Source organism: Cygnus atratus, chromosome 17 (genome assembly GCF_013377495.2).
Source record: "Cygnus atratus isolate AKBS03 ecotype Queensland, Australia chromosome 17, CAtr_DNAZoo_HiC_assembly, whole genome shotgun sequence".
Lineage (NCBI taxonomy): Eukaryota > Metazoa > Chordata > Aves > Anseriformes > Anatidae > Cygnus > Cygnus atratus.
This window is the reverse complement of record NC_066378.1, coordinates 4,089,043-4,114,042: the sequence shown is the minus strand read 5'-3', so window position 1 is coordinate 4,114,042 and position 25,000 is coordinate 4,089,043. Positions and strand designations below refer to the sequence as shown.

Below are 25,000 nucleotides of genomic sequence, written 5' to 3'. Positions count from 1 at the left end.
AATTAAAAAAAAGCGTAAAATCAGATAGTGAGCAAACAGATAGTGAGAAAAATCTCACATCTGAGATAGCGGGTTTTTTACCTAAACTATTCATGTTAAATAGTTAGGAGCTCACAGTGTGTTTGGTATTTAATATTTCTGTCTTGAACTACTTCTGCAGTATGTATCTATGCCCTACATAAGCTGACTAATACTGCAGTATTGTATCTGCAGTGCTCTTCATCTGCATCTTAGAAATCTAAATTGTGGCATTCTCTGACAGCACAGATAGGATGTTGAAAGCAAACGTTTTCCCTAGATATCCAGTACTTTAGTTTTAACAATATATAAAAGCATGACTCCAACTAGAGGCCCACAGGCATATGTTCAAGAATACATTCTACACTTAACCATATATATACTCAGCAAGTAAGTAGTGCTGACAGTTTAGCTTGAAATCAAAAAGAATCATTCTTTCTTTTTCTTAATTGTAGCATTCAGATTTTCTGTAAACTTTTTGCTTTGGACTAACTGGAAGACTGAAACAAGCACTTGTTATGTCCCATAGCCAAGCCCCGGTGAGAAGGAAGAATCAAAGTCTTTTAACAACAGGAATCCAAAAGCCTTAATTTTTTCTGGGGCTAAGAGGGTTTGAGCCTTGTGCCAGAATTAGAGAAACCTCATTCTCAAGAATCCAAATGAAGGCTGGAGTGACAGGTTTTGTTAGGTTGGTAGGAAGTGTTTAAAGGGAATACAGCTGGCAAATAAGCTGCTACTTTGGGACAAAGCAACTTTAAAAAAGAGTTAGTTAAATAATATCAGATCCCTGTGTGGATCCTGTTGCTTAGAATAAAATTGACCGTAATGTTTTTTTAGTTTAATTCAAGTGAATTCTCAGAGAGTGTACATGCAAACTTAATGCAATTTAAATATTAGATTTTTAATTTCAACACTGATTGTGTAATGATTTAATTTTGTGATGTCTCCCCCATCCCCTGAGTATGGTCTGTATAGACAAAACCATGGTTTTGCATGTCCATCTACTTCAATCCATTGAATTGTTTCAATGGATTTTGCTCAGAAAATTGCATTTGCTGTGTGCGTTTTCTGAAATATTATAGTATTGGAAGTAATTTGTAATTCTAATGTGGCTTTAATTAAAGCCAGCTCATCGATATAGCAAGCAAGAACATTAGGTAGATCTGAGTGCCAAATGTCAGTCTTGGAGCCCTAATGTTGCTGCCACTAAGAGGCAAAGTGATAGGGACTCAACAGGTGGCAGGCTATGCAAGCTGCCTTCAACAGGCTAAGCGTTGTGTCTGTATGGGCTAAGTCCAGGTACACGAGACATCATCCCGTAGACACTGTGTTTTTAGGGGCACAGAAATACTTAGAGTCACTTAACAGGTTTGTATGTAAGATTGAAGCTGGCAACATCTGTTACAACCTACAAAGTGTACATTTTGCATCAGTCAGTATTATAAAATGGTGAGCAGTTGTGCTCACAGGATTCTTTTTCCTTTTCACAGGTGTTGCCCCATTATCAGCTCCAGCATTTTCCTTAGTTTTTCCTCTCCTAAAGACTGTTATGATTGAGACGCCCCATAACAGTGAAGACAAGGAGGAGTTCCTGGTCAAGATTCTGCAGATCCTTACGGTTCACGCTCAGCTGAGATCATCAGCAAATGGCCAGGCTTTGCTGGTGGATGAGGTAAGTGAGAGCTGTGGGGATGAGGTGACCTTCCTCAACAGCTGTACAGCTGAGGGATGGGATGAAACACCTAATGTGTAAACCAGACAAAGCAGATTAATTCTACTAGTTAGTTAACCACGTACGACTGTTTTCTGTCATAGGTTTTGGCTGTGTGCCTAGACCTAGGTTTTTATTGTGGTTCTTAAATAAGGACGGCCATACACAGGCATAGTTCTTTGGAGTCACAAGACGTAAGGGTTTTTCTCCCCTCCTCCTCTTTCAGAATGGCCCGGAGTTGCTGCCCCGAAGGGACATGTTGCTTCTGCTGACCCGGGTGATAGGAACAGGTTCTCCACGTTTACAGGTGAGTCCTGGGCTTCATAACCACCGTCAGGATTCTGCCTCAGTTTCATCAGCATCTAACTGAGGGAAATACATCCACCTGGTCCCTGAGGCTGGTGGTTGATATATTATCATTTGTCTCCTATGTTTACGGTATTGGGGGGGTGGGGGGATAAAATACCTGTGTCTTTTTTTCCTGTGAGTTTTACGCATCAAACATTCTTCAGTTTTCCCCAGGTGTCACTTTATTCCTTCTCTAAGGCATTGTTCAGTTGAAGAAAATCTGTAGTCACTCCCCGGAGTGACCAGCAGTAAAGTTTGATCAAAAGGATGAGGTGGCAGAAAGACAAATAGTAACAAAAAGGCACGGGATTGGACTGAACTCTTCAGTTCTTATTTTCATCCTGAAGCCTCGTCTCTGTTCTTTCAGAATTTCTTTGCTTGTGATAGCACTCAATGCCCACCTGTGCTTCCTTTGATCAAATGCAGAGAAGAAGAGGGCAGTGGTGGAATCTTTAATGCTTCCTCTCGGCATTTCAGGTTCTGGCTTCCAACGCACTGACCTCCCTGTGCACGAGTAGCAGTGGGGAGGACGGCTGTGCCTATGCGGAACAGGAGGAGATTGATGTGTTACTGCAGGCCCTGCAGTCTCCATGCATGAATGTTCGAGATGCAGCCCTCAGGGTAGGTGGGAACAACTCATGGTTACACTGACTTCTTTCATTTTTGGGGAGGTGAATCTTCTGCAACACTGTTGAAGAGAGGCTTCGGCTGTGATCCTAGTCCTTGGGTGATATGTCTGCAGTAGGAGGCTTTAGCTACTGAATGTTAATGCTATGAGTAATGCTTTTTGTGCAAGATTTACCTGGTGGAAAGGAGTATACTCTGGGTCTATCCACACTTTTGTTTTGTTAAAACAAGTGTAATTACAACAGCTTACCATTTTCTGTTTAAAATTGCTTAGAGCTTAGTCTCAAAGGGAGAAGCTGTCAAAAAATTGCTTTGTCTATATTGGGCCTGGTGTTTTTGGAAAGCTTCAGGCTTAGTCACTTCAAAGAAGATAAAACCAAAAAAACTGAGGGTGCTTTCTTTTTCTTTGCCATCAAACAAATTTCTTTTTAGCTCTCCTGAGCTAGTTTCTCTGTTTTCAGGAACAGAAAAGACTGTAGTCACCAGAGCACAACCTAGTGCTGCACAAGTGTGCGTGAATTTTGATACTTCCAACCACTGAGAGCTTGACTTGGCAAAAGTTTTAAGTGTTTTAAAGCATCTGTTTCTAAAATCAGATATTTGCACTGATTCTACTGTAAATTAATTCAGGGACTGATGGAGCTACAAATGGTTCTACCAACCCCAGACAGTGATGAAAAGAATGGACTGAATCTGTTGCGTCGCCTTTGGGTAGTAAAGTTTGATGTGGAAGATGAGATACAGAAGTTGGCAGAGAGGTGAGAGTTATTCCCAGCTGACTGGATTGTAAGGGGGCCTCTCTGCTGTTCACCTTGTGCAGCTTTATAGGCAGGGGTTTTGCCTCCTGGAGGCGGAGGGCAGGTTTGGGTCAGCCTTATATTGCACGTAGCAGTGGCTTCTCTACCTGAAGGGTGATCTGTTGCCTCTTTGTACGTGCTGCAGGTTGTGGGAGTCCATGGGTCTGGAGCTGCAGCCTGACCTCTGTTCTCTGCTGATCAAAGATGTCATCTACCATGAAGAGGCAGTGCGACAAGCAGGTGCTGAAGCTCTTTCCAGAGCTGTAGCTCAGTATCAAAACCAAGCAGCAGAGGTTATGAATAAACTTACAGAGATTTACCAGGAGAAGCTCTATGTAAGTACTCTTGTCCCAAAGGGTTGACAGGCCCAAGCTTTTGCTATATTTTCTATTTTTTAAAGATCATTTTTCCTTTTGGCTGCTCTGAGAATATGCATGAAGCTTACTGTTGCTGTTTGAGCTTATCACAAACTTTAATGTATTGGTCCTCAAGTTAACAGCAAGTAATGGCACCATTGCACACGTGAACGATATGGCTTAGGTGATACAGGAAGACTGTGGCAGAGCAGGGACTATAATTAAGTTTTTTTGGTCCTAAACTAGCACTCTGCTTGTTTTTTATTATGCTCTTCTGCTAGTGGTATCATTACCTCTCTGCAGTATTTTAAAAATGGCATTGCAGGTATGCCTGACAGTATTCTCTGCGCTTGTGTCCTTGGAAAAGGCATTCTGATGAAATTTCCCTCCTTGCAGAGGCCACCTCCAGTTTTGGATGCTTTGGGACGAGTGATATCTGAATCACCACCTGACCAGTGGGAAGCAAGGTACAGTTATCTTCATGTTTATCTCCTTGCTTCCTGTGCATCCAAATGCAGTGTTCCACATTTTTATTTATATATCCAGGCAGTGTTTCTACACTTGTATTTCTATAAGGGAATGTTCAAGGACAAAATACATGTAGTTGTATTGACTTGCTGATTTCATGGTTCCTTCTTGTTAAGAATATTTGTGCCCCTCAAGCAGGCTGGGCACTCCGAATTGAGATGCTCTCACTTCCGTCCAAACACTTGGTGCTATTTTCTCTATGCCCTTCTGTTAAGAACAGGATCTTTCCCTGTCAGTCTCTCTGAATCTTGTCCTATCTTAATGGATTCCTATCTCTGTATGGACAAGTGATTGTTGCAAGAGAAGCAGGCAGCAGTGCTAGCCCTAATGAACTGAAAAAATTCCAGTTTACATAATTACTTTTTGTCTACTTGCATGCCCTATACAGGTCTAATTGGAGATCTTGTTTGCTCTCTTAAGCTAATTTGTTTAGTGCTGATGTATGCTGTGGTACAGCTGCTGTATTTCAGCAGTAGGTGAAGTGATCCTGATATCTGTGTGTTGGCCCAAGTATCTGTAATGCTTAATCAGCATAAAAGGCATTATTTGGCTGAAGGATTGTTGTCCTTTTGGGAACCTGCAGCATGGGGTTATGTAATGAAATGCACTTAGCTTGGACACTGAAGCCCTCTAATTTCATAGCATCTCTCTCTCTTAATTTCTTTAATGTGCTGTTGATAGCAGATATGTTTGAGACCTCAAGCAAATGCTGTCAAAAGTCAGTAAGCTCACTCAGCTCACCATCTTTACAGGTGTGGCATAGCGTTGGCCCTTAACAAGCTCTCACAGCATCTGGACAGTTCTCAGGTGAAGCCACTCTTTCAGTTTTTCGTACCGGATGCCCTGAACGATCGCAGTCCTGAGGTCAGGAAGTGCATGTTAGATGCAGCTCTTTCAACACTCAACACTCATGGCAAAGTAAGTCTGAATGCTTCTCTCTCTAGCAGTGGGAACAGGTGGGATGAAAATGTAGATACCGTGTTGGAGCCCATTTATTTATTTATTTTTCTTAGATGGTGGTGTTACTTGTAACAGCTGAAACTTTCATATAGTAGGATTTTTTTGATCAGTGATGTTCTGTTAGTGACTAGTGTTGGCTACAACCATGATTCTGTCATTGATATAAAAAAAGAAATAGCCCTGAATTAACTGGAGTTAAAATGATATACCACAGAGTAATAAAAGTAAAATCATACCACCAATCTTTTAATTCTGGAAAGGTGATATTTCCCTTTCAGGCCTCATAGGAAGCAAAATTTAAAAGCTTTCTGAACGTTGGCTTAATTAAACTTCATAACATCTGAAATTATTCCAAAAACTAAGGATCATGACCTTCCTCACAAAGATGTGTTAGATGGGAGAGGTTTAGGGGATGTAAATTGCTCGTCTCCTTTTTTCCTCGTGTGCCAGTCACCTCTTCTGGACAGTCCTCTATATTCACGTTAAGCTCAGTGTTTCTGCTCTGTTATCACTCTTGTGTCTCGCAACTGTCTTTATGACTTCTCTTGACAGGTGATGACAGTCAGAGTATTTTTATTATTTTGTCTTCCCTTCTCTTTCTTAGAAAAGCAGTGTGAAGTTTGCTTTACCTTTCTGTTCTTTCTTTGCAAATGGAACAAGCAAAAGAGCAGGCACTCACATTTAGGCTAGCAGTCTTGCCTGGTAACTTGCACTGCTTCTGGCAGAACATTGTGCTGACAGCTTTGGGGATCTAATTTTTAAGGACTAACTTCTCTCTAGCAGGAAATATTTGTTGCCTGTCAGGATGACACAAGGTTTTATGTGATGTGGCATATTAAACGAACTGTAAATACTGTCTGATTGTTTGGTTTGTTGGCTCAGAGAAGAACAAACAAGTCCACTGAGCATAGCAAATCTCATTCTGAGTGGACTCTAGTGGCAAGTTCTGTGGTTTTGTTTTTCAGGACAATGTTAACTCTCTCTTGCCAGTGTTTGAAGAATTCCTGAAAAATGCTCCTAATGATGCCAGCTATGATGCTGTCAGGCAGAGTGTGGTCATTCTGATGGGTTCACTGGCAAAACATCTGGACAAGAGTGACCCTAAAGTGAAACCAATTGTTGGCAAACTGATAGCAGCCTTGTCCACACCATCTCAGCAGGTGGGTGCCTTCTTGGAGGAGTCCCCATGTTCCACGCAGAGGCAGGTTAACACTGATGTCAGAGAGATTAAAAATGGCTCTGGTGACAGACAGCTCTCATCGTGGGTGCAATCTCGGAGAAAGTTACATTAGTGATCAGCATTTTGTGATCTGACAGCTGGCGGATTGTTTTACAGGTTCAGGAGTCAGTGGCAAGCTGTTTACCACCACTGGTGCCTGCAATTAAGGAGGATGCAGGAGGAATGATACAGAAGCTGATGCAGCTGCTTTTAGAATCGGATAAGTATGCTGAGCGCAAAGGTGCAGCTTATGGGCTGGCAGGCCTGGTGAAAGGCCTTGGCATCCTTTCTCTCAAGCAGCAGGAGATGATGACCACGCTAACCGATGCTATCCAGGACAAGAAGAACTTCCGTCGGCGTGAGGGTAAGGAACTTTTCCTTCTGAAAGGCTTTTCCTTCTAAATACTTCACCTTTATCTTGTATCTACTACTGCTGTGGTCATGTTGAATGATACCTTGTGCTTTTCTTTACATTTATTTTACAAAAGTTTGCAGCATAGGAAATGAGGGCTGTCTGTCATGAAGCCACTAATTGTGTACAGTGTCCTAAAACTGGTCTGTTTGCGTTGTGGTGGGAGAAGGTTATCTGGTCCTAGACAGTATGTTTGTACTCCTGCCTCCTGTTTTCAAAGGCAGGTGTTCCTAGGTGGGCTTCTGCCTCTTGAGGCAGTACATACTCAGCTGGTCTAGAGTGGCTTTCAGAACCTAGTTCTTCCTTGTGATGCTGGATGTTTCCTGTCCTTATTTCTGTTTACCGAAGCTAGGAGTCAGGACTGTTACATGGGTTTAATGCTACTGGGCCTCTTGCTGTCCTTTCTGAGACCACAGATCTCCACCACAGTGTTTGCCACAAGTGCAAGAAAGCAAGAGATTTTCAGGCTGAGATTTGAGAGATTTTGGAGGAATTCTACAGATATCTGGCAAATTATATGTGCTCTTTCCATTCTCTTTAAATGAAGTTATGTTTCCCCCTGACTATCTTTTATGTTTATTTTCCTCTGACTATCCTTTATGTTTATTTAGGGGCTCTGTTTGCCTTTGAGATGCTCTGCAGCATGCTTGGAAAGCTCTTTGAGCCGTACGTGGTTCATGTGCTACCTCACTTGCTGCTTTGTTTTGGAGATGGGAACCAGTATGTGCGAGAGGTAAGAGGCCTCAGATTTCTGACAACATGCAGTTAGGAGAAAACAGAAATGGAATGGATATGAATGCTGTTTATAGTTAGGCAGATTGAGAAGGTGACACATGCCTTGAGAGGCCACTAACATAACTTGATCTTAATAATTGAAAGCATTTTATTTTAATGGCCATTAACTGGGAGCTACTTTCGGCTAGCTGCATTGTTGGACTTAGACACAATTTTACTTGAAGGCTTTGTTCCCATTGAGTCGTTGAGTGAAGAAGGAAAAACCATGTTGTGACTCCTTGTAAATGTTCTCTTCTCCTTGGAGGCTGCAGATGACTGTGCCAAAGCAGTGATGAGCAACTTGAGTACTCATGGAGTGAAGCTGGTTTTGCCATCACTTCTTGCAGCACTAGAAGAGGAATCTTGGAGAACCAAAGCTGGTATGGACCAATATCTGACTGACATGACTGACAGTAACTCATAGTTACTTTTGCTGTTGTTCCCCTTGCTTATTTGTGCATCCTTACAGATGTAAGGATGTAGGAATAAGCACCTAATCATAAGTACCTAAATAAGTACCAATAAATACCTAAAGGGGGCTACAGGAAAGCTGGGGAGTTGGGGTTGTTCAGCCTGGAGAAGAGAAGGCTCCAGGCAGACCTTATAGTGGCCTTCCAGTACCTAAGAGGGGCTAGAGGAAGGCTGGGGAGGGACTCTGTCAGGGAGAGTAGTGACAGGGCAAGGGGTAATGGCTTTAAACTAAAAGAGCATAGATTTAGATTAGATACTAGGAAGAAATTCTCTACTGAGAGGGTGGTGAGGCACTGGAACAGGTTGCCCAGAGAAGCTGTGGATGCCCCATCCCTGGAAGCGTTTGAGGCCAGGTTGTTGGACGGGGCTTTGAGCAATTTGGTCTAGTGGGAGGTGTCCCTGCCCACAGTGGGAGTTAGATAATTTTGAAGGTCCCTTCCAACCCAAACCATTTTATGATACCTGAGCAAATTCTCCTGGAAGGTGCAAGGGATGCTTTTTATCCCTCATCTCTCCAGAAGGAGTCCAGAAGCTAGATGTTTCCTTTCCCAACCCCCCTGTCCCACCCTTCTTTTCCCTGGTACTAAACAAAACAAAAATAGTTTTTGTATTTTAAAGTGCATAGAGTGGCTTAATGGATTTCAGCCATTCTGTGTTCTCTGCTGAGACCACTTGTAGATTTGAGTTTGAGGTGAATCTTCTCTTATTTCTTCTTAATGTTATGTATTGTTTTGCAATTTTTTTCTTTCTTTCTTTTTGTGTTCTCCATGGACAGGGTCAGTGGAATTGCTGGGAGCCATGGCATACTGTGCTCCCAAACAGCTCTCCTCCTGCTTACCCAATATTGTGCCAAAACTTACTGAAGTGCTCACAGACTCTCATGTGAAGGTGCAGAATGCGGGTCAGCAAGCTCTCAGGCAGATTGGGTCTGTCATCAGGAATCCAGAGATCCTTGGTAAGAACTGTCTGCATCTCTAGTGCCGAACAATGACCAGGGTTTATAATAGCACAGTTTATGTTCACTGCATTTAGGATTAAATGTGAACTTCTGTAGAAATGAAGCTACTTCTATAGCAGTATAACATGGAAGCTTCACAACAGCTGTCTGCTTCAGGGCTTTTTGTGAATACTCCTTTCTGTTTTGTCAGCTAATGTTGTTAGGGTTTTCTCTGTTCTATGCTTCTGAATGCTTTAAGAGGATGTAAAGCATCCTGTGAGAGAACACCAGCTCACTCTGGCATGTGCTTTTGTTTTATGTACAAATAAAGTCTTTTCTCTCCTTTTTAAAAATGTTCAGCAATCACTCCAGTTCTGTTGGATGCTCTCACTGACCCTTCCAGGAAGACTCAGAAGTGTCTGCAGACTCTGCTGGATACCAAATTTGTCCATTTCATTGACGCTCCATCGTTAGCTCTTATTATGCCAATTGTTCAGAGAGCTTTTCAAGATCGTTCCACAGACACGAGGAAAATGGCTGCGCAGATTATTGGGAACATGTACTCCCTGACTGATCAGAAGGTACAGTACTAAAGGAGCTTTCTAACTGTGTGCTATCTTTACTGTGTAGAAGCTAAGGGAGAAAGCACTGGGGATAATTTATTTGGTTTGTTATTTGCATTTTGTTATTAAGGTAAACAATATTAGAATCTAGGCAGCTTTAATTAAATGTATGTAAATGAACAGGCAGTGGCTATAAAGGCAGTGAAAATTCTCAGGAGCTTGAGACTGTTAGCTTTGCACTTGCCTCATCTAGGTATTACCAGATTTATCCCTGCAAAAGAAGTCTTTTAATTTTTGCCATATATAAAATGCCCTAACAAATAAACAAGCAAAACTACTACCAGCGAAACACAGATCAGTTGCTTACAAAAGGATCCTGGGTTTGTTTGAAAAGTATTTGTACAACCTCACTGTAGGCTAAAGAACCGTGTTTAATTTTTGTGCTGATAATCTCTATATTTAAACCTTGTGTAAATGTTAAGAGTGTTGGATTTTCCTTAGATACAAAGTGCTAAGTTATGGCTGAGCATCAAAAAGGTTTCAAGTGGTTTGCACGGAACTGGTGTTGTTTCTTCTACTTAGAGAACAATCCAGCGTGCTCATTTGCAGGGTTTTAAAAGGAACTGATTGAACTCTCGAGATGTTAAGGGTGATTGCTAATAATAAGGGGCTGAACTGCCCGTTACATAAAGATGATTTAAGTTTTTCTCATTTTGAATCTACTACTTAATCTTTGGGCTCTTTGTTTCAGGATCTGGCTCCTTACCTACCCAGTGTGACTCCAGGACTGAAGGCATCTCTGCTGGATCCTGTACCTGAAGTAAGTCTTTTTGTACAAATACCATTTCAGTGCATTATGTTAAACTTTATCATCATTTTCTGTAGGTCTGTAATAAGGCTGACACATCTCTGTCTTAGTAACTTTGACAGGGTATTTTACAAATCTCTTGTTTCTCTTGTCTTTTAGGTGCGTACAGTGTCTGCAAAAGCACTGGGAGCCATGGTAAAGGGCATGGGAGAATCATGCTTTGAGGATTTGTTGCCATGGCTGATGGAGACACTGACATATGAGCAGAGCTCAGTGGACCGATCTGGTGCTGCTCAAGGTGAGGACAGCTGTGTCTGAATACGGAGCTCAGGCTTTCTCCTACTGAATCAGATTAGCTTTGTTGTTTCTGGCGTTTATCAGCTCTGTTGCTTGCTTTTTTTCTCCAGGTCTGGCTGAAGTTATGGCTGGTTTGGGGGTGGAGAAGCTGGAGAAACTTATGCCAGAGATTGTAGCTACTGCCAGTAAAGTGGATATTGCTCCACACGTGCGCGATGGTTATATCATGATGTTCAACTACCTGCCAATTACCTTTGGAGACAAGTTCATTCCCTATGTTGGTCCCATCATCCCTTGTATCCTTAAGGTATGTAGCAGAGACCTAAAGAGTTTTGTTAGCAGATTAAAAAATAAAAAAGCCTCCAGAGTATTTTAAGCATCATTTCCAGTAATTGTGAGACAGGTAGATATTTGTTCAGCATTGCTGGGCTATAAAAATACATAAAAGAATTTAATTTATAAATGATTTATTCTTCCAAGTTATTTGCTTGGTTTCTTTTGTGGTCACTAGTAATTTCTTGAAATCACCTTTGTCCATTCACAACTGTATGGTTCGTTTACTTTTCATGGCTGAGAGAAAACATCTTTTTGTTTTCCTTCTTGGTCTTGTATATTGTCGTGGAAAAAGAAAACAAAAACCAGGTTTCACAGACACTTCTCTCTCTGTTCAGGCACTAGCAGATGAGAATGAGTTTGTGAGAGACACTGCCCTGCGCGCTGGCCAGAGAATCATAAGTATGTATGCTGAGACTGCCATCGCGCTTCTCCTGCCACAGCTTGAGGATGGCCTGTTTGATGATTTGTGGAGGATAAGGTAGGGTATATCTTATCCACAGACTTTCCATGCTTAGAAAACTGGTGTGATTAAGACTTTGTTGCTTCTCAAGCAAGTGCAGAGACCTCCTATGAAGCAAAAGCAAATGTCTCTTTTTGCTTGATGATTGAGTATGATGCCTTATAGCACCGAGCCTGAGAAGCCCTGCCAGCCGTGGATCAGGTTTCCTGGTACCTGCAAAGCATTCCTACTAGATTATTAATTCTGACAGCAACTCTGACAAGCACTTCCAAGGTAGCTGATGTGGCAATATTTAGTCGCAAACATATTGTTTCTCATTTTTCAAAGTGCTGAGTAAGGTACTGTTCACTTGTGTATGGAAATGTGCAGTGGAGCACTCACAGCTAATAGCAGTTGCTCAAAAATTAGTTGTACTAAGAGGCTTGTGTCAGCTGAGTGCTGATGGTTGCCTTTATCCCAGGTGAATGTCTTTTGGGTTGGCACAGATACTGGCAAAGTCATCTTCCTTTTCAGAGTCCACACAATTCCCTGATACATTACTTTGATACAGGAGCTCTCTCGTCCTGTCTGGCTTGGAATTCATTCCTTCCCCTTCTCTCCAGCATGCTTGTTCACAGTCATGTAGGCAGAATGATCTTATGTATCAGCCCATACAGCATTTCAGTGCTGACCTAACTCTTTGCCTTGCATTTTGTTCATGTTTCTGTTTGATGTATTGCTGTACTTGGACAGGGACTGCCTGATTACTCTGTTCGTAACACTTGACTTGCTTTCTGTTGCCAGGTTTAGCTCAGTTCAGCTCCTTGGAGATCTTTTATTCCATATCTCAGGAGTGACTGGAAAAATGACCACAGAAACTGCCTCAGAGGATGACAACTTTGGAACAGCCCAATCGAACAAGGTAAAGCTGTTCCTGTCTGTTGTGCTTTTTTTAAAATCAGCTTGGAAAGCCTGCTGGAAAGACATATTGAATAAGCATGTATCTTGTTCTTTTTGGAAGTTTCAGGTGTGGATAACACAATTCTGTGCTGTTTCTTTTCAGGCTATCATTAATGCTCTCGGTGTGGAGAGGAGGAACAGGGTGCTGGCAGGGCTGTACATGGGCCGCTCTGACACCCAGCTGGTAGTGCGTCAAGCCTCCTTACATGTCTGGAAGATTGTAGTCTCAAACACTCCTCGCACACTGCGTGAAATTTTGCCAACCCTCTTTGGGCTTCTGCTGAAATTCTTAGCCAGTACTTGTGCAGATAAACGAACGGTGAGAAACTGAGTAATGCATTCCTGTTACTGCAGACCTTATAAACTAATTCATGAAGAACACAGGAACATTTTTTTATGAATCACTCTAAAGCTATAATGAATTTAATTGGACTGAGAGTGAGTATAAGAGTTCTCTCTTTACTGAAGGCAACTGTGATGACAGTAAAACTATTTTTTCTATGACTACTTGTTATAGTGCTGTTTCCATTGCTGCTACTCTGTCTATACCATAAATGGTAGTTTATAGTCAAAAGCTAACTTTTGCTCAAAATTCAGCTTCTTAAGTTTTATAAAACAAGAAAATAATTAATTAATTTTGGGGGGATAGGTTGCGGCACGGACATTGGGAGACCTTGTCCGGAAGTTAGGAGAGAAGATCCTTCCTGAAATCATTCCTATTCTGGAAGACGGACTGAGGTCAGACAAGAATGATGAAAGACAAGGAGTCTGCATTGGGCTGAGCGAGATAATGAAATCTACCAGCAGAGATGCGGTAAGTTAAATAAGGAAGGTGAAATTTGCCATTTCCTAGGTATTTGTTACAATGCTGCTGTTGCAGTAGAGACACAGAAATATAGTGACAGTATTGGACTTCCTTTGTGGACTAAATTCAGGACTTAAAACTAACATGAGTTGCTGTTGAGGCAAATGTACACATTTGCATCTGTTGATATATTTAAACCATCGCACAGTTCTGACTTTTATGAGCTATCATAATAAAAAACATCCACATGGTATCCCTAGAGCACTGTGAATCTTTGATTAATCCTTCTTTTCTTCCGGTATATTTCAAGCAAACAGAAACTTAGTGTCTGCTGTGTTAATTCCTGTTCTTAGGTATTCTACTGAGATGCACGTGTCCATTGTGCTTTAGATATTCTGTAATTTTATCTCTACGTTTTCAGGTACTGGTTTTCTCCGAGTCCCTAGTTCCTACTGTGAGAAAAGCTCTGTGTGACCCTCTGGAAGAAGTCAGAGAGGCCGCAGCTAAAACATTTGAACAGTTGCACTCAACAATTGGACATCAAGCTCTTGAGGACATCCTGCCATTTTTATTGAAGCAGCTGGTAAGCATTACTCAGTGTTAGTCAACAACTTAATGATGTTGTGGGACAAGTTTTGAATGACTAGCTTAAAGGAGAGGGAAGCTTGCATTGGCAGACCCTTCCAGGGAGTGGCATCTCTACATTGTCTCCTCCTAGTCATGCTAGCCATCAGCAGGGCAAGTCTTGTGGCTAAAGTACAAGCCTAAGAATTGCTGCATCTGGCTCTGCTAGGGAATTGCCATTGTCACCTCCGTAAATTGGCCACCATGCCTGATATGTCACATCAGAAAAATGTGACGTAAGAGCTTGTTTAGGTTTTAGCTATATAATAGAAGAGCATTTTTAGATAGAAGGACCTGTGTAAGTACTGGTTATATGATCACTTGGTGAATTGTCACTTGAAACAGGGTTTAGCTTGGTGTGTCACAAATCATGTCTCAGGTTTATAATGTTCTTTCTCCCTGTAGGATAATGAAGAGACATCTGATTTTGCTGTGGATGGTCTTAAACAAGTTATGGCTGTCAAGAGCCGGGTGGTGTTGCCTTATTTGGTGCCAAAGGTACAACTGGAAACAAATTTTAAACTTAGAGCTATGTTTTTATTCTATTTTCTGCCAGATTTCTTTGGACTGATGACAAAATATTTTGAAATTTTCTTCCGATTTTATGCTCAAAACATTGTCACTGTGGTTGTGATGCACTCATACTTAAAACTTTCTCATGTTATAGATGACTTAAAATTCATTCCTTCTGAAGAAACTTCGTGCTTGTCTCATTTTTTATTTTTGTATTGTTTTTTTTTTTTTTTTTTTAGCTGACTACTCCCCCTGTGAATACCCGTGTGCTAGCTTTCCTCTCGTCAGTAGCAGGGGATGCTCTGACAAGGCACTTGAGTGTCATCCTGCCTGCTATGATGTCTGCACTGAAAGAGAAGCTGGGGACTAGTGAAGAGCAACTGGCAAGTAGCACGGTTCAGTTCTCTGTTATGACTGGTTGCCTGAAGATAGTGCTTTGGGTTTATTTCTCAGCACAGAATCTGTGTTCTCTAGATTCACAGATTGCATATTCCATCCACTAGCTTCTTCAGGCTGAGTTTTCTTGCCTGGTGGCATATTGAGAGTTGAAAAACATATGCTTTCCAAATCCATTTGTATCCGTATGAAAGTCTCTTTGGCCTGCAACAAGATGCAATTCTCAGTTTACTTATTCTTGGAGAACTGCCAGAGTGTCTAGTTAACTTTATTTATTACTGGTATAGAAGACTGAGAGATTAAAGGGCTGGAAGGAGAAAATCTCCTATTTTGCACGCAGCACTCCTTCTTAACTGCTTTCAGAAACATCTGTTATTTGGACTCCAGAGAACATCCTGGAGCTGTGACTGAATATAGACATGTACACAAGTTGGTGAATTGGGAATGTTGGTGATAAAGTCCTCTTTTCTGTCTGCTGTAGATGCCCTTTCACTCAGCTTCTAGATGTGCTTGTAATTAGTATTATGATGCAAAGCCTCAAACTACTTAAATAAAAAAAAAAAAGTTATCTGACAAGACCCATGGTGTCTGGGCGTAAATAAGATCAGGCAGACTGAGCTACTCTAATTTTTGGAAGTTAGCCCCTCTGTAGCTGCAGAGCTACCTGTGCAACAGTTCAGGTCACTTGTTAAATTTCGAGAGATGATTTTATACCTGTCTTTGCTCCAAGACTAGTGACCCATTTATAGCTTTATTTAACCCTAAAATTTGTCACTAAGTAAGTATAAGGACTCAAATATGAGTGGGAAATTGGTTCTGAATTGAGCCTTTAATGGCAGTGTGACCAGCTATTCCATAAGAAAAGATCAGCAAGTGGGATATATTGTAGTATTTATCTAAGAGATAATGCTCTGGATAACACGGGCAAACCTGGTGCTAAATCTGGCTTTATTTTATTTGAGAGTTAATGTAAAGTTAATTTGGACTCTTTAGGAGATGGCAAACTGCCAGTCTGTAATCCTGTCCGTGGAAGATGATGTTGGACAGAGAATTATAACTGAAGATTTGCTAGAAGCTACCCGCAGCCCTGAGCTGGGAATGAGACAAGCAGCAGCTGTCATTCTGAATATCTACTGCTCCAAGACAAAAGCAGACTATACCGGTCATCTCAGGAACCTGGTTTCAGGCTTGATACGACTATTTAATGATACCAATCCTGTAGTTTTGAATGAAAGCTGGGATGCACTTAATTCCATCACCAAGGTAAGATGCAGCTTTAAAAGGTTACGGTGGTAATGGCTGGCAAGGAGAAAGCGGGGATAGAGCTGCTAAAATACTGCCTGAATTGAACCTTTTGTTTTGATTGTAAATGCCATTTACATTTGCAAATGCTGCAAAGATTTGAGAGTTACAGGCTGAGCTTGACATCAGCGTTGTGGGTGAAGGAGCAGGCCTTTGGAAGAGGCAGGAAATAGCTGCCTTCTCTTGATACACCTGAGAATTCAGAAAGAAAAGCTGGTTGTGATGTTACCTCATCTTTGTCTTACCCCTTTCTCCTGCAGAAATTAGATGCTGGGAACCAGCTTGCCCTCATTGAGGACCTACACAGGGACATCCGGGTTGTAGGGAATGAGGCCAAAGGAGAGCATGTGCCAGGATTCTGCATTCCTAAGAAGGTAAAGGATCAGACTGAGCACGTGATGCAAAGGTGGAGTCATCACAGCCACCCCCACCTTTTGGGGGTTTGATTGATAAGATGTTACAGCTATTAGAAATACTGAAAAAATTCCAAATCCACATGTCGGAGACTTTTTGTAGGCTACCCCTGCTCTTGAATTACCTTGCAGGCAACTCCTTTTGTAACAAAATCTTTGACAATTCTGTTATGCATGTAAGTCATGATTGCTGGCTGCTTCTTGTGGAGGTGTAATGCTGGACTTGTGTGCCAAATTTCTCTGGTTTAAAAATTCCCTCATCCACCAGCACTTTCCTCATAGCAACTGGCTTAGCAAGGCGTAGATGCATGAAATCAAGCTGAATAAAAGTAGCTCTGTAAATGTGGAAGCAGGCAGCTGAAGGTCAACAGGAAATTGAGAGAAACTCTCCAAGCTTGTTCATCTGGTGTATAACAGGAGCAAAAATAAGACATTTTTTGCATCAAAGCTTCTGAGCTTTCTTATCTAATTGTCATGACAGGGAGTGACTTCTATACTCCTGGTGCTGCGGGAAGGTGTTCTAACTGGCAATCCAGAGCAAAAGGAGGAAGCAGCAAAGGCCTTAGGGCTAGTTATTAAGCTGACTTCTGCTGAAGCTCTTAAACCATCTGTGGTAAGCATTACTGGACCACTCATTCGGATCTTGGGAGATCGGTTCAGCTGGAATGTCAAGGTGGCTCTGCTTGAAACATTAAGCCTTCTTTTAGCCAAGGTAAGATTCAAAGTAATTGTCTCTGATTTGTGAACATATACCATGATAACCTTCCTAAAATCTGCTGCTCTTCATTTAAATACAGCTAGGATAGCTGCTGGTGTAGATCTGATATTTAGGAATGGCATTGGAACTGGCCAACCGAAAAAAAGCCCCCAGTTTTTGAATCACTAGGTCTCTTAGAAATATTGCTAAATGCTGGTCCCACTTTCACATGATTAAAAACTACCATGTAATTAATTTCCCTCCTGCATTCTCCCCGTTTTGTGAAATGTTAAGTTCAAAGATGATAATCTCATGCATTTGAACTGAGCTGAGCTTTTACTCAGTGCTCTGTACAGAAAAGAACATTCATGATGGTGTAGAAATCTTTTAACACTTCCCTTGTATTTCAGTCTACAGAAAATAAGGTTAGATTTGAAATGAATAAACATTTCATGGTAAAGCACTGTTTGTGTTCTTCCTGTTTTAGTAGCCTGGTAGATCTGAGTAAGGGCTATTTGCTACTGTGATAACTGACTGCTACAGAAGTCATGCTGCTTACAGGCCTTGATTTCTAGCCCCTGTTTCAGACTTGTCTGCATCACTTTTCCTTCTTTCATCTCTGGTATAGGTTGAGATTGCCCTGAAACCATTTTTGCCTCAGTTGCAAACAACCTTCACCAAAGCTCTGCAAGACTCTAACCGTGCTGTTCGGCTCAAAGCTGCCGATGCTCTTGGCAAACTCATTGTTATCCACGTAAAAGTGGATCCTCTCTTTACTGAGCTATTGAACGGAATTCGTTCCAGTGATGACTCTGCCATCAGGTAAGGTGGAGGTGGTACCTCAGACTTCGCCGCTTATTAGGGATAAGGGAGGGCTAGAATGGCTGAGCTACTGTAGCTGTTTGAGTAGAATTTCTTCCCTCCCTTAGTTCTGAGAGTAAGATTTACTTACTGTTAATCAAGACTTGTAAAACCAGGGACGTGGATGATAGGTATTTTCTGGGTCAAAAGCTAAGCCCTGATATATTACATCAGGGAGGTGTTACTTGGCATCTGCTCAGTTCTTCTCCCTTCTAAATCACAGAATGTTAGGGTTTGGAAGGGACCTTGAAAGATCATCTAGTCCAATCCCCCTGCTGGAGGAGGAACTCTTCAAGCCTCCCCAGCAACCACTGCAACCCACGTTCAGATACAAGACTGCATCAGTTGCCAGTTTGACCTAAAGTAATGCAGCTACTCTTGTATCCTAAGTATACAGATCCCTAACAAAATAATTTCCTGGTTTATTTCTTAAAAATCTTTGAATAGTCAGAAGATATTTATGTTGTAAGAGACAGACACAAACATGGAAATATTCTCTAGTGTGGAGCTCTTATCAGCGGAGGGAACATCAGTCTCCTAAACTGCAGGGCATGTTAATCTGATTGCTGCATGAGAAATTCTTACGGGTGTCCAGAGCTCAGTTTATTCTTTAGCGTGAGGGAAGAGGCAATCTCTGACTGTATGTTGTTATCACTTCTAGGGACACGATGCTGCAAGCTCTGCGGTTTGTGACACGAGGAGCTGGTGCAAAAGTAGATGCTACGATTAGGAAGAATATCAGCACGGTGCTTCTGGGGATGCTGGGACATGATGAGGTATTGCTTCAGACAGCTGCAAAGGATCCACATTGTGGACAGTCTTATTTTTAAACTTACCATCTGAACTTTCTAACAAAATTATTTTCTAAAACACCTTCTGGGGGAAGAAACTTACATAAAGAAGCATTTTAGTTGGGCATTGCTCACCAAACAATGCGGTCTGTAAAATCAATCTTGTTGGAGCCTTGTACGATTAACTGAGAGCCAGGTGCAAGAATTGGAGATCTCTAGCCAGTTACTTTTAACTCTGAAAACCTGTTAGTTTAATGTTTCCTTAGCAACCGTATATGTGGGTTTGACCTGCAGTTCCTCACCGACATGCTTGAGAAAGATCTAAAGTCAGGATTTGCTTTTTATCTCAGAGAAAACCTGCAGTACCTTCGCTGCATGCACATACATGTGTCTGTAGGCTCTCAGGTGGGGGTTGTCATTTACTGTGAGGAATTCTTTGCTAATGACAGATTTTTCTCCAGTAAATAAGAAACACTAAGTTTAATATAGTGTTTTCTGTATATGACAGCAACAGTATCATGTGTGAGATTAAAATAAATAGGGTTTTTTTTTGTGTGTTCTGATCTTTGCAATGCAGACATACAACTATTGTCATGCTAGAAACAGAAAAACAGAAAAATTCCCGTTGGATTTTATGTTTCAGGGTGGAGAATTGCAGTGATGATACAGTTGCATAAGAAGCCAAACCTACAAAAGTCTGGAAGCTTTAAATTTAAAGTACTATGGGTTTATTACAGAGATAAGCTTATCTAGAGATGGCTAGAAGTAATGCTTATTTTCTAGACTGAATCAAAATGTGTAAACGTATCCTTTAAAACTTTCACTTTCATCTTTATGACTTTTTCATTTAACAAGTCAGAATTTACGTGAGACCTCTAATTCTTCAATCTCTGCTGGCTTTTTTTTATTTGACTGTGGAAGAGGCTTTAAACTCCATTCCGTACAACAAACCTCGTGAACTGACAGAAATCCATAGGTAGCAGGAGTGAAAGGGTGCCTACTAGTATGTTTTCCCCCTTCTCTTTTTATTTCATATCATCCTCTGTCACTTGCTCTTCTTGCTCCTGATCTGTGATGTACATTGAGCCCCACCAGCATTACTCTCTCCCTCCTTCCCTTGTTAGGATGCCACCCGCATGGCCTCAGCTGGCTGCTTGGCAGAACTGTGTGCGTTTCTGTCGGAAGAGGAGCTCAGTACTGTTCTCCAACAACACTTACTGGGTAGGTGAAGTTACTGTGACCAGAACTGAATCTGAAAAGCAGGGGAAGATACCTTCTTAGCCAGCAGTTTGGGAAAACTTTGTGACTAGTGATTTAGGTTCCTCCTCCTGATCTTAAACCTGAATCTTGAGATTTCCTTGTACTTTTCTTGCTCGTGGCTGTTCATGTGTACACTCTGGTACACTGCTGAGCACAGGATAGTGGCTGTAATTCAGGTTTACCTGTATTTTTTCTGGATTTGTTTTCAGGTGAGTTGATGAAAGTACCAGCATGGCCAAGTAATTGCTTAGTGCTGACGCACAGAGGATGGGAGGTGACAGGATGTTGAGGAAGGGTGGAGGGACGGTTGTCCCACCTTAGTTGATGACACTGTGAACTTAGATTGGCTTACACTTATTGCAGACCAAATCTGGTGGCTTCAGATGCTGTTGGAAAATTAATCTTTCAGTTAGACAAATGCATGAATTTTGTAGGAAACTGTAGGTTGGGAGTGCTGTGGTACTCTGTGGAATTAAAAAAAGGGAATCTGTTACCTGGTTTCAAATTACGGATTACTTTTACATTTTTATTAGTGTCAAAGCTTATGTAATTCCAAAGGCAAGTTGCTTCATGCACTAAGTGATGTGGGTCTGACTACATGTGACTTAGACCATCAGAAATAGCCAGGTTCAACAATGCAGAGTCATTTCTTTGTGTCAGGTTCCCATGTCTGCCCAGAGGGTGTTCCTGTCTGATAGTGGTGGTGTGTTTTAGCACAGTTTGTAGCTCTTTGGGAGGAGTGGAGAAAGGAAGATGCTGCTTTAGATGCTGTTAATTATTTAATTTTATGTAACAGGGTTGACAAACTGACAAATATTTTCTCAGATGTAGCCTTTTTAGAGGTAGATTTTTTTTTTGTCATTTCTAGCAGATGTCTCTGGAATTGACTGGATGGTGAGACATGGACGAAGCCTGGCCCTCTCGGTGGCTGTAAACGTTGCTCCTTACAGGCTGTGTTCCCCCAAATACTACAACAGTGTTCAGGAGATGATCCTCAGCAATGCCACCGCTGACAGGGTAAGCACTACCTGAGGGTGGGCAATTTCTGTTCAGGTGTTTGTGGGAGTAGTTTTAAAAGGCACACAAGTCCACTGTAATACCAAAAAAAAAAAAAGGAACAAAAAATTCCCAAGTGCACTATGAATGTTCTTCTTTGACTAGATGCAGTTGTATAGTGAAATGACATGACTGTCCTAATTCTTTGAGTTCTGGTCTCTGTGGAGATGAAGATTAAATAATCTTCAGCTGTGGAGCAACTTTCACTGGGAATAAATTACATTTCTGCTGTCCCATTATAGTTCTCATTCACGGGTCAGGTTTACAAGAAGTGCAAATATTTCAATTTAGGAGGAAGATTTTAAAAATAGGGTTGCACGAATAACTTAGCGTTGAGAACTTGTGGGCCATGTAGGGTCTGCCACCATATTCCATGATGATTTTTATCATCATATTCCATCGTGATTTTTATAGTACTTATCCAATAACATTACATTGTTTTCATGAGTTGCATGTTACCATTGTTTTAAAGATCTGTTTAGCCTTTTGCAAAAGCTCACCAGTCTGTGGGCCTGCAACTAGTACAGACTCTACAGAGTCTGTAACTATGGGCCTAGTTATGAAGGCTGTTGAACTCTGCTGTAATAACACCAGTTTCTGTTTTTATGGTGAAGATACCCATTGCAGTTAGTGGCATCAGAGGGATGGGCTTTCTTATGAAGTACCACATGGAAGAAGGAGGGAACCTGCCTCCAAAACTTTCCAACCTCTTTATTAAGGTAAGACCGTTCATGCTACCTGGTATTGGTTTCCTGGGATCTTAACTAGTGTCATATGATCTTTCTTTCACCTAATTCATAGGTGGTTTTCTGTATAAAATATCTGTATCGTAACGTAGCATTAAAGCTGAAACCTCAGCTCCCTTATTTTAGGAAGCTCTAAATCCCTTGATGCTTGGAAATCTAGGTCAGTCTTTTTTGTAGCAAAGCACAGACAGAATAACTTTACTAGCCTACTTTGCAGCTGCAAACACAATACCACCATCTCTGTTGTAATGTGGAAATTTGACTTTTGTTCTGTGTTCATTGTGATTTTTTTTCCTTTGCAATAACAAACAGCTGGCAGAGACAGAAAACTGTAGCGGGGGAGTTGTCAGTTTGTTTTTTAAGGTTGCTAACGGATTTTGTTAGAAAGGTACCAAATACCTACTCCTTTCCTCCGCTGGTTTTGCTGTGGTACTTTTCAACTTGTTTTTTTTTTTTTTTTGGAAGGGAGTAGCTCCTACAGCCTGGAAGAAAAGTGAATATTGAAGTTAATGCTTTTTTTCAATTCATATCTATTTAAATAATCTACCTCAGAATTCCTTTCTTTCTCTGATGTTCTGGTTTATTTTTTTCCCATGAAAGTAGAAAGAATCTGATTTTGAACGTTAGAACCTCAGGATCTTTTTTAATGTCTTAGAAAAGGTAAGGGAAGATAGAGTGAGAAGTAGTGCTGGAGCAGGTGAGCTGCTGTTTTTTATTTTGTCTGTTATCTTTATTGTAAATAAAAATGTGTTACATTTTCAGGTTTTACATTTCAGTCTATCAAACGTGCAAGTTGACATGGAGGCTTTAATTCTTCAAAGCAATCTTTTTGTTTGAAATTCTACATCCATATGTTAATTTGTATCATAGAATGATGTTAAAATATAAGAATCAAAATTGTCACAGGACCTTTATCACATTACTAATTGTTGACATTTAGATGTTAGCTTTCATGTTTTAATATGTTGATATTAAATCAAAAGTAAGCATCTCTCAATTTTTTATTTTAAAACAAAATATCCTATTGAAATGCACCTTAAACGCCAATCAGAGATTGACTGCGCTGTTTCTGCTATTGAATGTATTTTATAGATGTCCTAACACTGTCAGCTTTTGCTGCATTCAGTGGTCACTGTCATTTCCTGAGACTGCTGAAAGAGAAGCATGTGACCCTGCCAACAACCACATTTTAAGAAGCTTTCTTTTGAAAAAGTATCTTGTTTAATCTTCTCTTACTGTTATACATAAGTTTAGTAAAAGTTGTTTATAACTAACATGTTTCTCTCTTGTGTATCTTTGACTGCTTGTTTTTCTTGTTGTAGCTTAAGATACTTGAATTAGAAAAAAGGTAAACGTGTGCTTTAAGTGCCTGTCCTTGGTACGTCTTAATTTAAGACCATCTTTGTCTCCTTCAGTGTCTCCAGAACTCATCCAGTGATATAAAGTTAGTTGCAGAGAAGATGATCTGGTGGGCAAATAAAAACCATCTTCCCCCACTGGATCCTCAGACAATAAAACCAATTCTCAAAGCACTTCTGGACAACACAAAGGACAAAAACACGAGCGTAAGAGCCTACAGCGACCAAGCCATTGTTAACCTTCTGAAGATGAGAGCGGGCGAACAAGTACTTGAGGTATGAGACAGAAGAAAATGTAACCACCAGTAGCAGGCTGTGTCACGTGGCTCTGCCTTTGGTTGTTTTAAGTGTTGGGCCTGGAGTCTCAGAAGGTGCTGGCAGTCTCTTCTGGAATAGATGGTGTGGGATGTTCCTATTTGCATTTAAGCCTTCATCACTATTCTCATGCTAAGCTTTGAAGAAATATGCAAGTTATCTGATACTGTACAATCATACCATGCAGTATTGTGAAGATCAAGGTGTTTAATGAACCCTTAATGTTTACAACAGTAGACTTGCTTTCAAAATGCCTGAAGCCTTACAGTGCTGTAGTTACCTCAGCTAGAACTGGTAGTTTATTGCTGTTGTCACCTGTATAATCCTATTGCAGCATTAGTGGTGCTAGAGAGAGTATTTTTAGGATGGATGGAATGAATACCCCTTTGTTACATGCATATCCAGACCTCTTTTCAAAGTCCTAGCTGGTTTTGGATAGTTCTCATGTTTGGAATCATAAAACCAGATGAAGGCTTTGGGCATATTTGAAAAATTGTAGACAAATATACCTGGTGAGGCACTTAAATCTGTTATTTTGAATGGTGTATCCTAAGGAATTGGTAATTGGTGTTGTCTTCTTTCCACAGTCGGTTTCCAAGATTCTGGATGCTGCCAGCTTGGAGCTTCTCAACGAAAGCTGCAGGCGATCTCTTAAGAAGCTGGCTGGCCAGGCTGACTCTGACGAACAGATAGATGACACTATACTGACGTGATAATAAAGCTCGAAAAGACAAGAAAACACTGAACCAACCGCTGCATCAGCATTTCAACTCAAAACACCTATTTTAAATGTTTTCATTTTTGAAAATGTTAATTCTGATGGGATTTCATGAAAAGGACTCCCAGAGAGTATTTTAGTATCGAATATACCAGAATAGCCTTAATTAGACCCACATTAGCTGAAAATTGAAAATTTGGTCCCCTTTTTGAAACAGATAATGCGCAAGAAACAGATATACTAATCAATACTGGTAAATTACGGCCAATTGTGAGGTGTGGCTAGAGCACATCAGGCTTAAACTCTGGTGATACCTATTTCTTTTCCAAGGTCTCTGCAAAAACTCCAGTATTCGAAGTACTGTTGGTCTTTTCCAGAGACCCTGTGAAGCTGGAATAGAACTCAGTGAAAGTTCAATCGTATTGTTTTTGTGTACTGCTAACTTGCTGCTTGTGACGGTTCTGAAGACTGAAAATCCCTGTAAAACACAGTATTTAAAACAGCCTTAGAAATCACAGATACAAAAGGGGAATTAAATGCAGTCTGTTTAAAGAAGGAACATTTAATAAAGGCTTTGACTTTGA

The 25,000-nt window shown here is 40.9% G+C and overlaps 1 protein-coding gene across 2 annotated transcripts in view; it reads left to right on the top strand.

Annotated features, from left to right (window-relative positions):
- Positions 1-25,000, top strand: part of GCN1 (GCN1 activator of EIF2AK4) — a 42,570-nt gene extending 17,570 nt beyond the window's left edge. The window contains exons 26-58 of one of the 2 annotated variants that reach the window (XM_035556781.2): positions 1,509-1,690; positions 1,956-2,036; positions 2,555-2,698; positions 3,335-3,462; positions 3,647-3,836; positions 4,254-4,324; positions 5,138-5,303; positions 6,311-6,505; positions 6,682-6,928; positions 7,588-7,709; positions 8,016-8,130; positions 8,997-9,176; positions 9,519-9,739; positions 10,473-10,541; positions 10,689-10,827; positions 10,937-11,133; positions 11,498-11,640; positions 12,406-12,523; positions 12,665-12,880; positions 13,211-13,375; positions 13,788-13,949; positions 14,396-14,488; positions 14,743-14,886; positions 15,893-16,162; positions 16,462-16,575; positions 17,096-17,326; positions 17,940-18,133; positions 18,834-18,948; positions 20,088-20,184; positions 21,095-21,240; positions 21,894-21,998; positions 23,441-23,659; positions 24,286-25,000. In XM_035556781.2, coding sequence (XP_035412674.1) covers positions 1,509-1,690; positions 1,956-2,036; positions 2,555-2,698; positions 3,335-3,462; positions 3,647-3,836; positions 4,254-4,324; positions 5,138-5,303; positions 6,311-6,505; positions 6,682-6,928; positions 7,588-7,709; positions 8,016-8,130; positions 8,997-9,176; positions 9,519-9,739; positions 10,473-10,541; positions 10,689-10,827; positions 10,937-11,133; positions 11,498-11,640; positions 12,406-12,523; positions 12,665-12,880; positions 13,211-13,375; positions 13,788-13,949; positions 14,396-14,488; positions 14,743-14,886; positions 15,893-16,162; positions 16,462-16,575; positions 17,096-17,326; positions 17,940-18,133; positions 18,834-18,948; positions 20,088-20,184; positions 21,095-21,240; positions 21,894-21,998; positions 23,441-23,659; positions 24,286-24,411 — 5,105 coding nt within the window. In that variant the 3' untranslated portion in view covers positions 24,412-25,000. Of the gene's footprint in view, positions 1-1,508; positions 1,691-1,955; positions 2,037-2,554; positions 2,699-3,334; positions 3,463-3,646; positions 3,837-4,253; positions 4,325-5,137; positions 5,304-6,310; positions 6,506-6,681; positions 6,929-7,587; positions 7,710-8,015; positions 8,131-8,996; positions 9,177-9,518; positions 9,740-10,472; positions 10,542-10,688; positions 10,828-10,936; positions 11,134-11,497; positions 11,641-12,405; positions 12,524-12,664; positions 12,881-13,210; positions 13,376-13,787; positions 13,950-14,395; positions 14,489-14,742; positions 14,887-15,892; positions 16,163-16,461; positions 16,576-17,095; positions 17,327-17,939; positions 18,134-18,833; positions 18,949-20,087; positions 20,185-21,091; positions 21,241-21,893; positions 21,999-23,440; positions 23,660-24,285 lie in introns of both variants that reach the window. The other variant, XM_035556780.2, reaches the window with a different exon arrangement.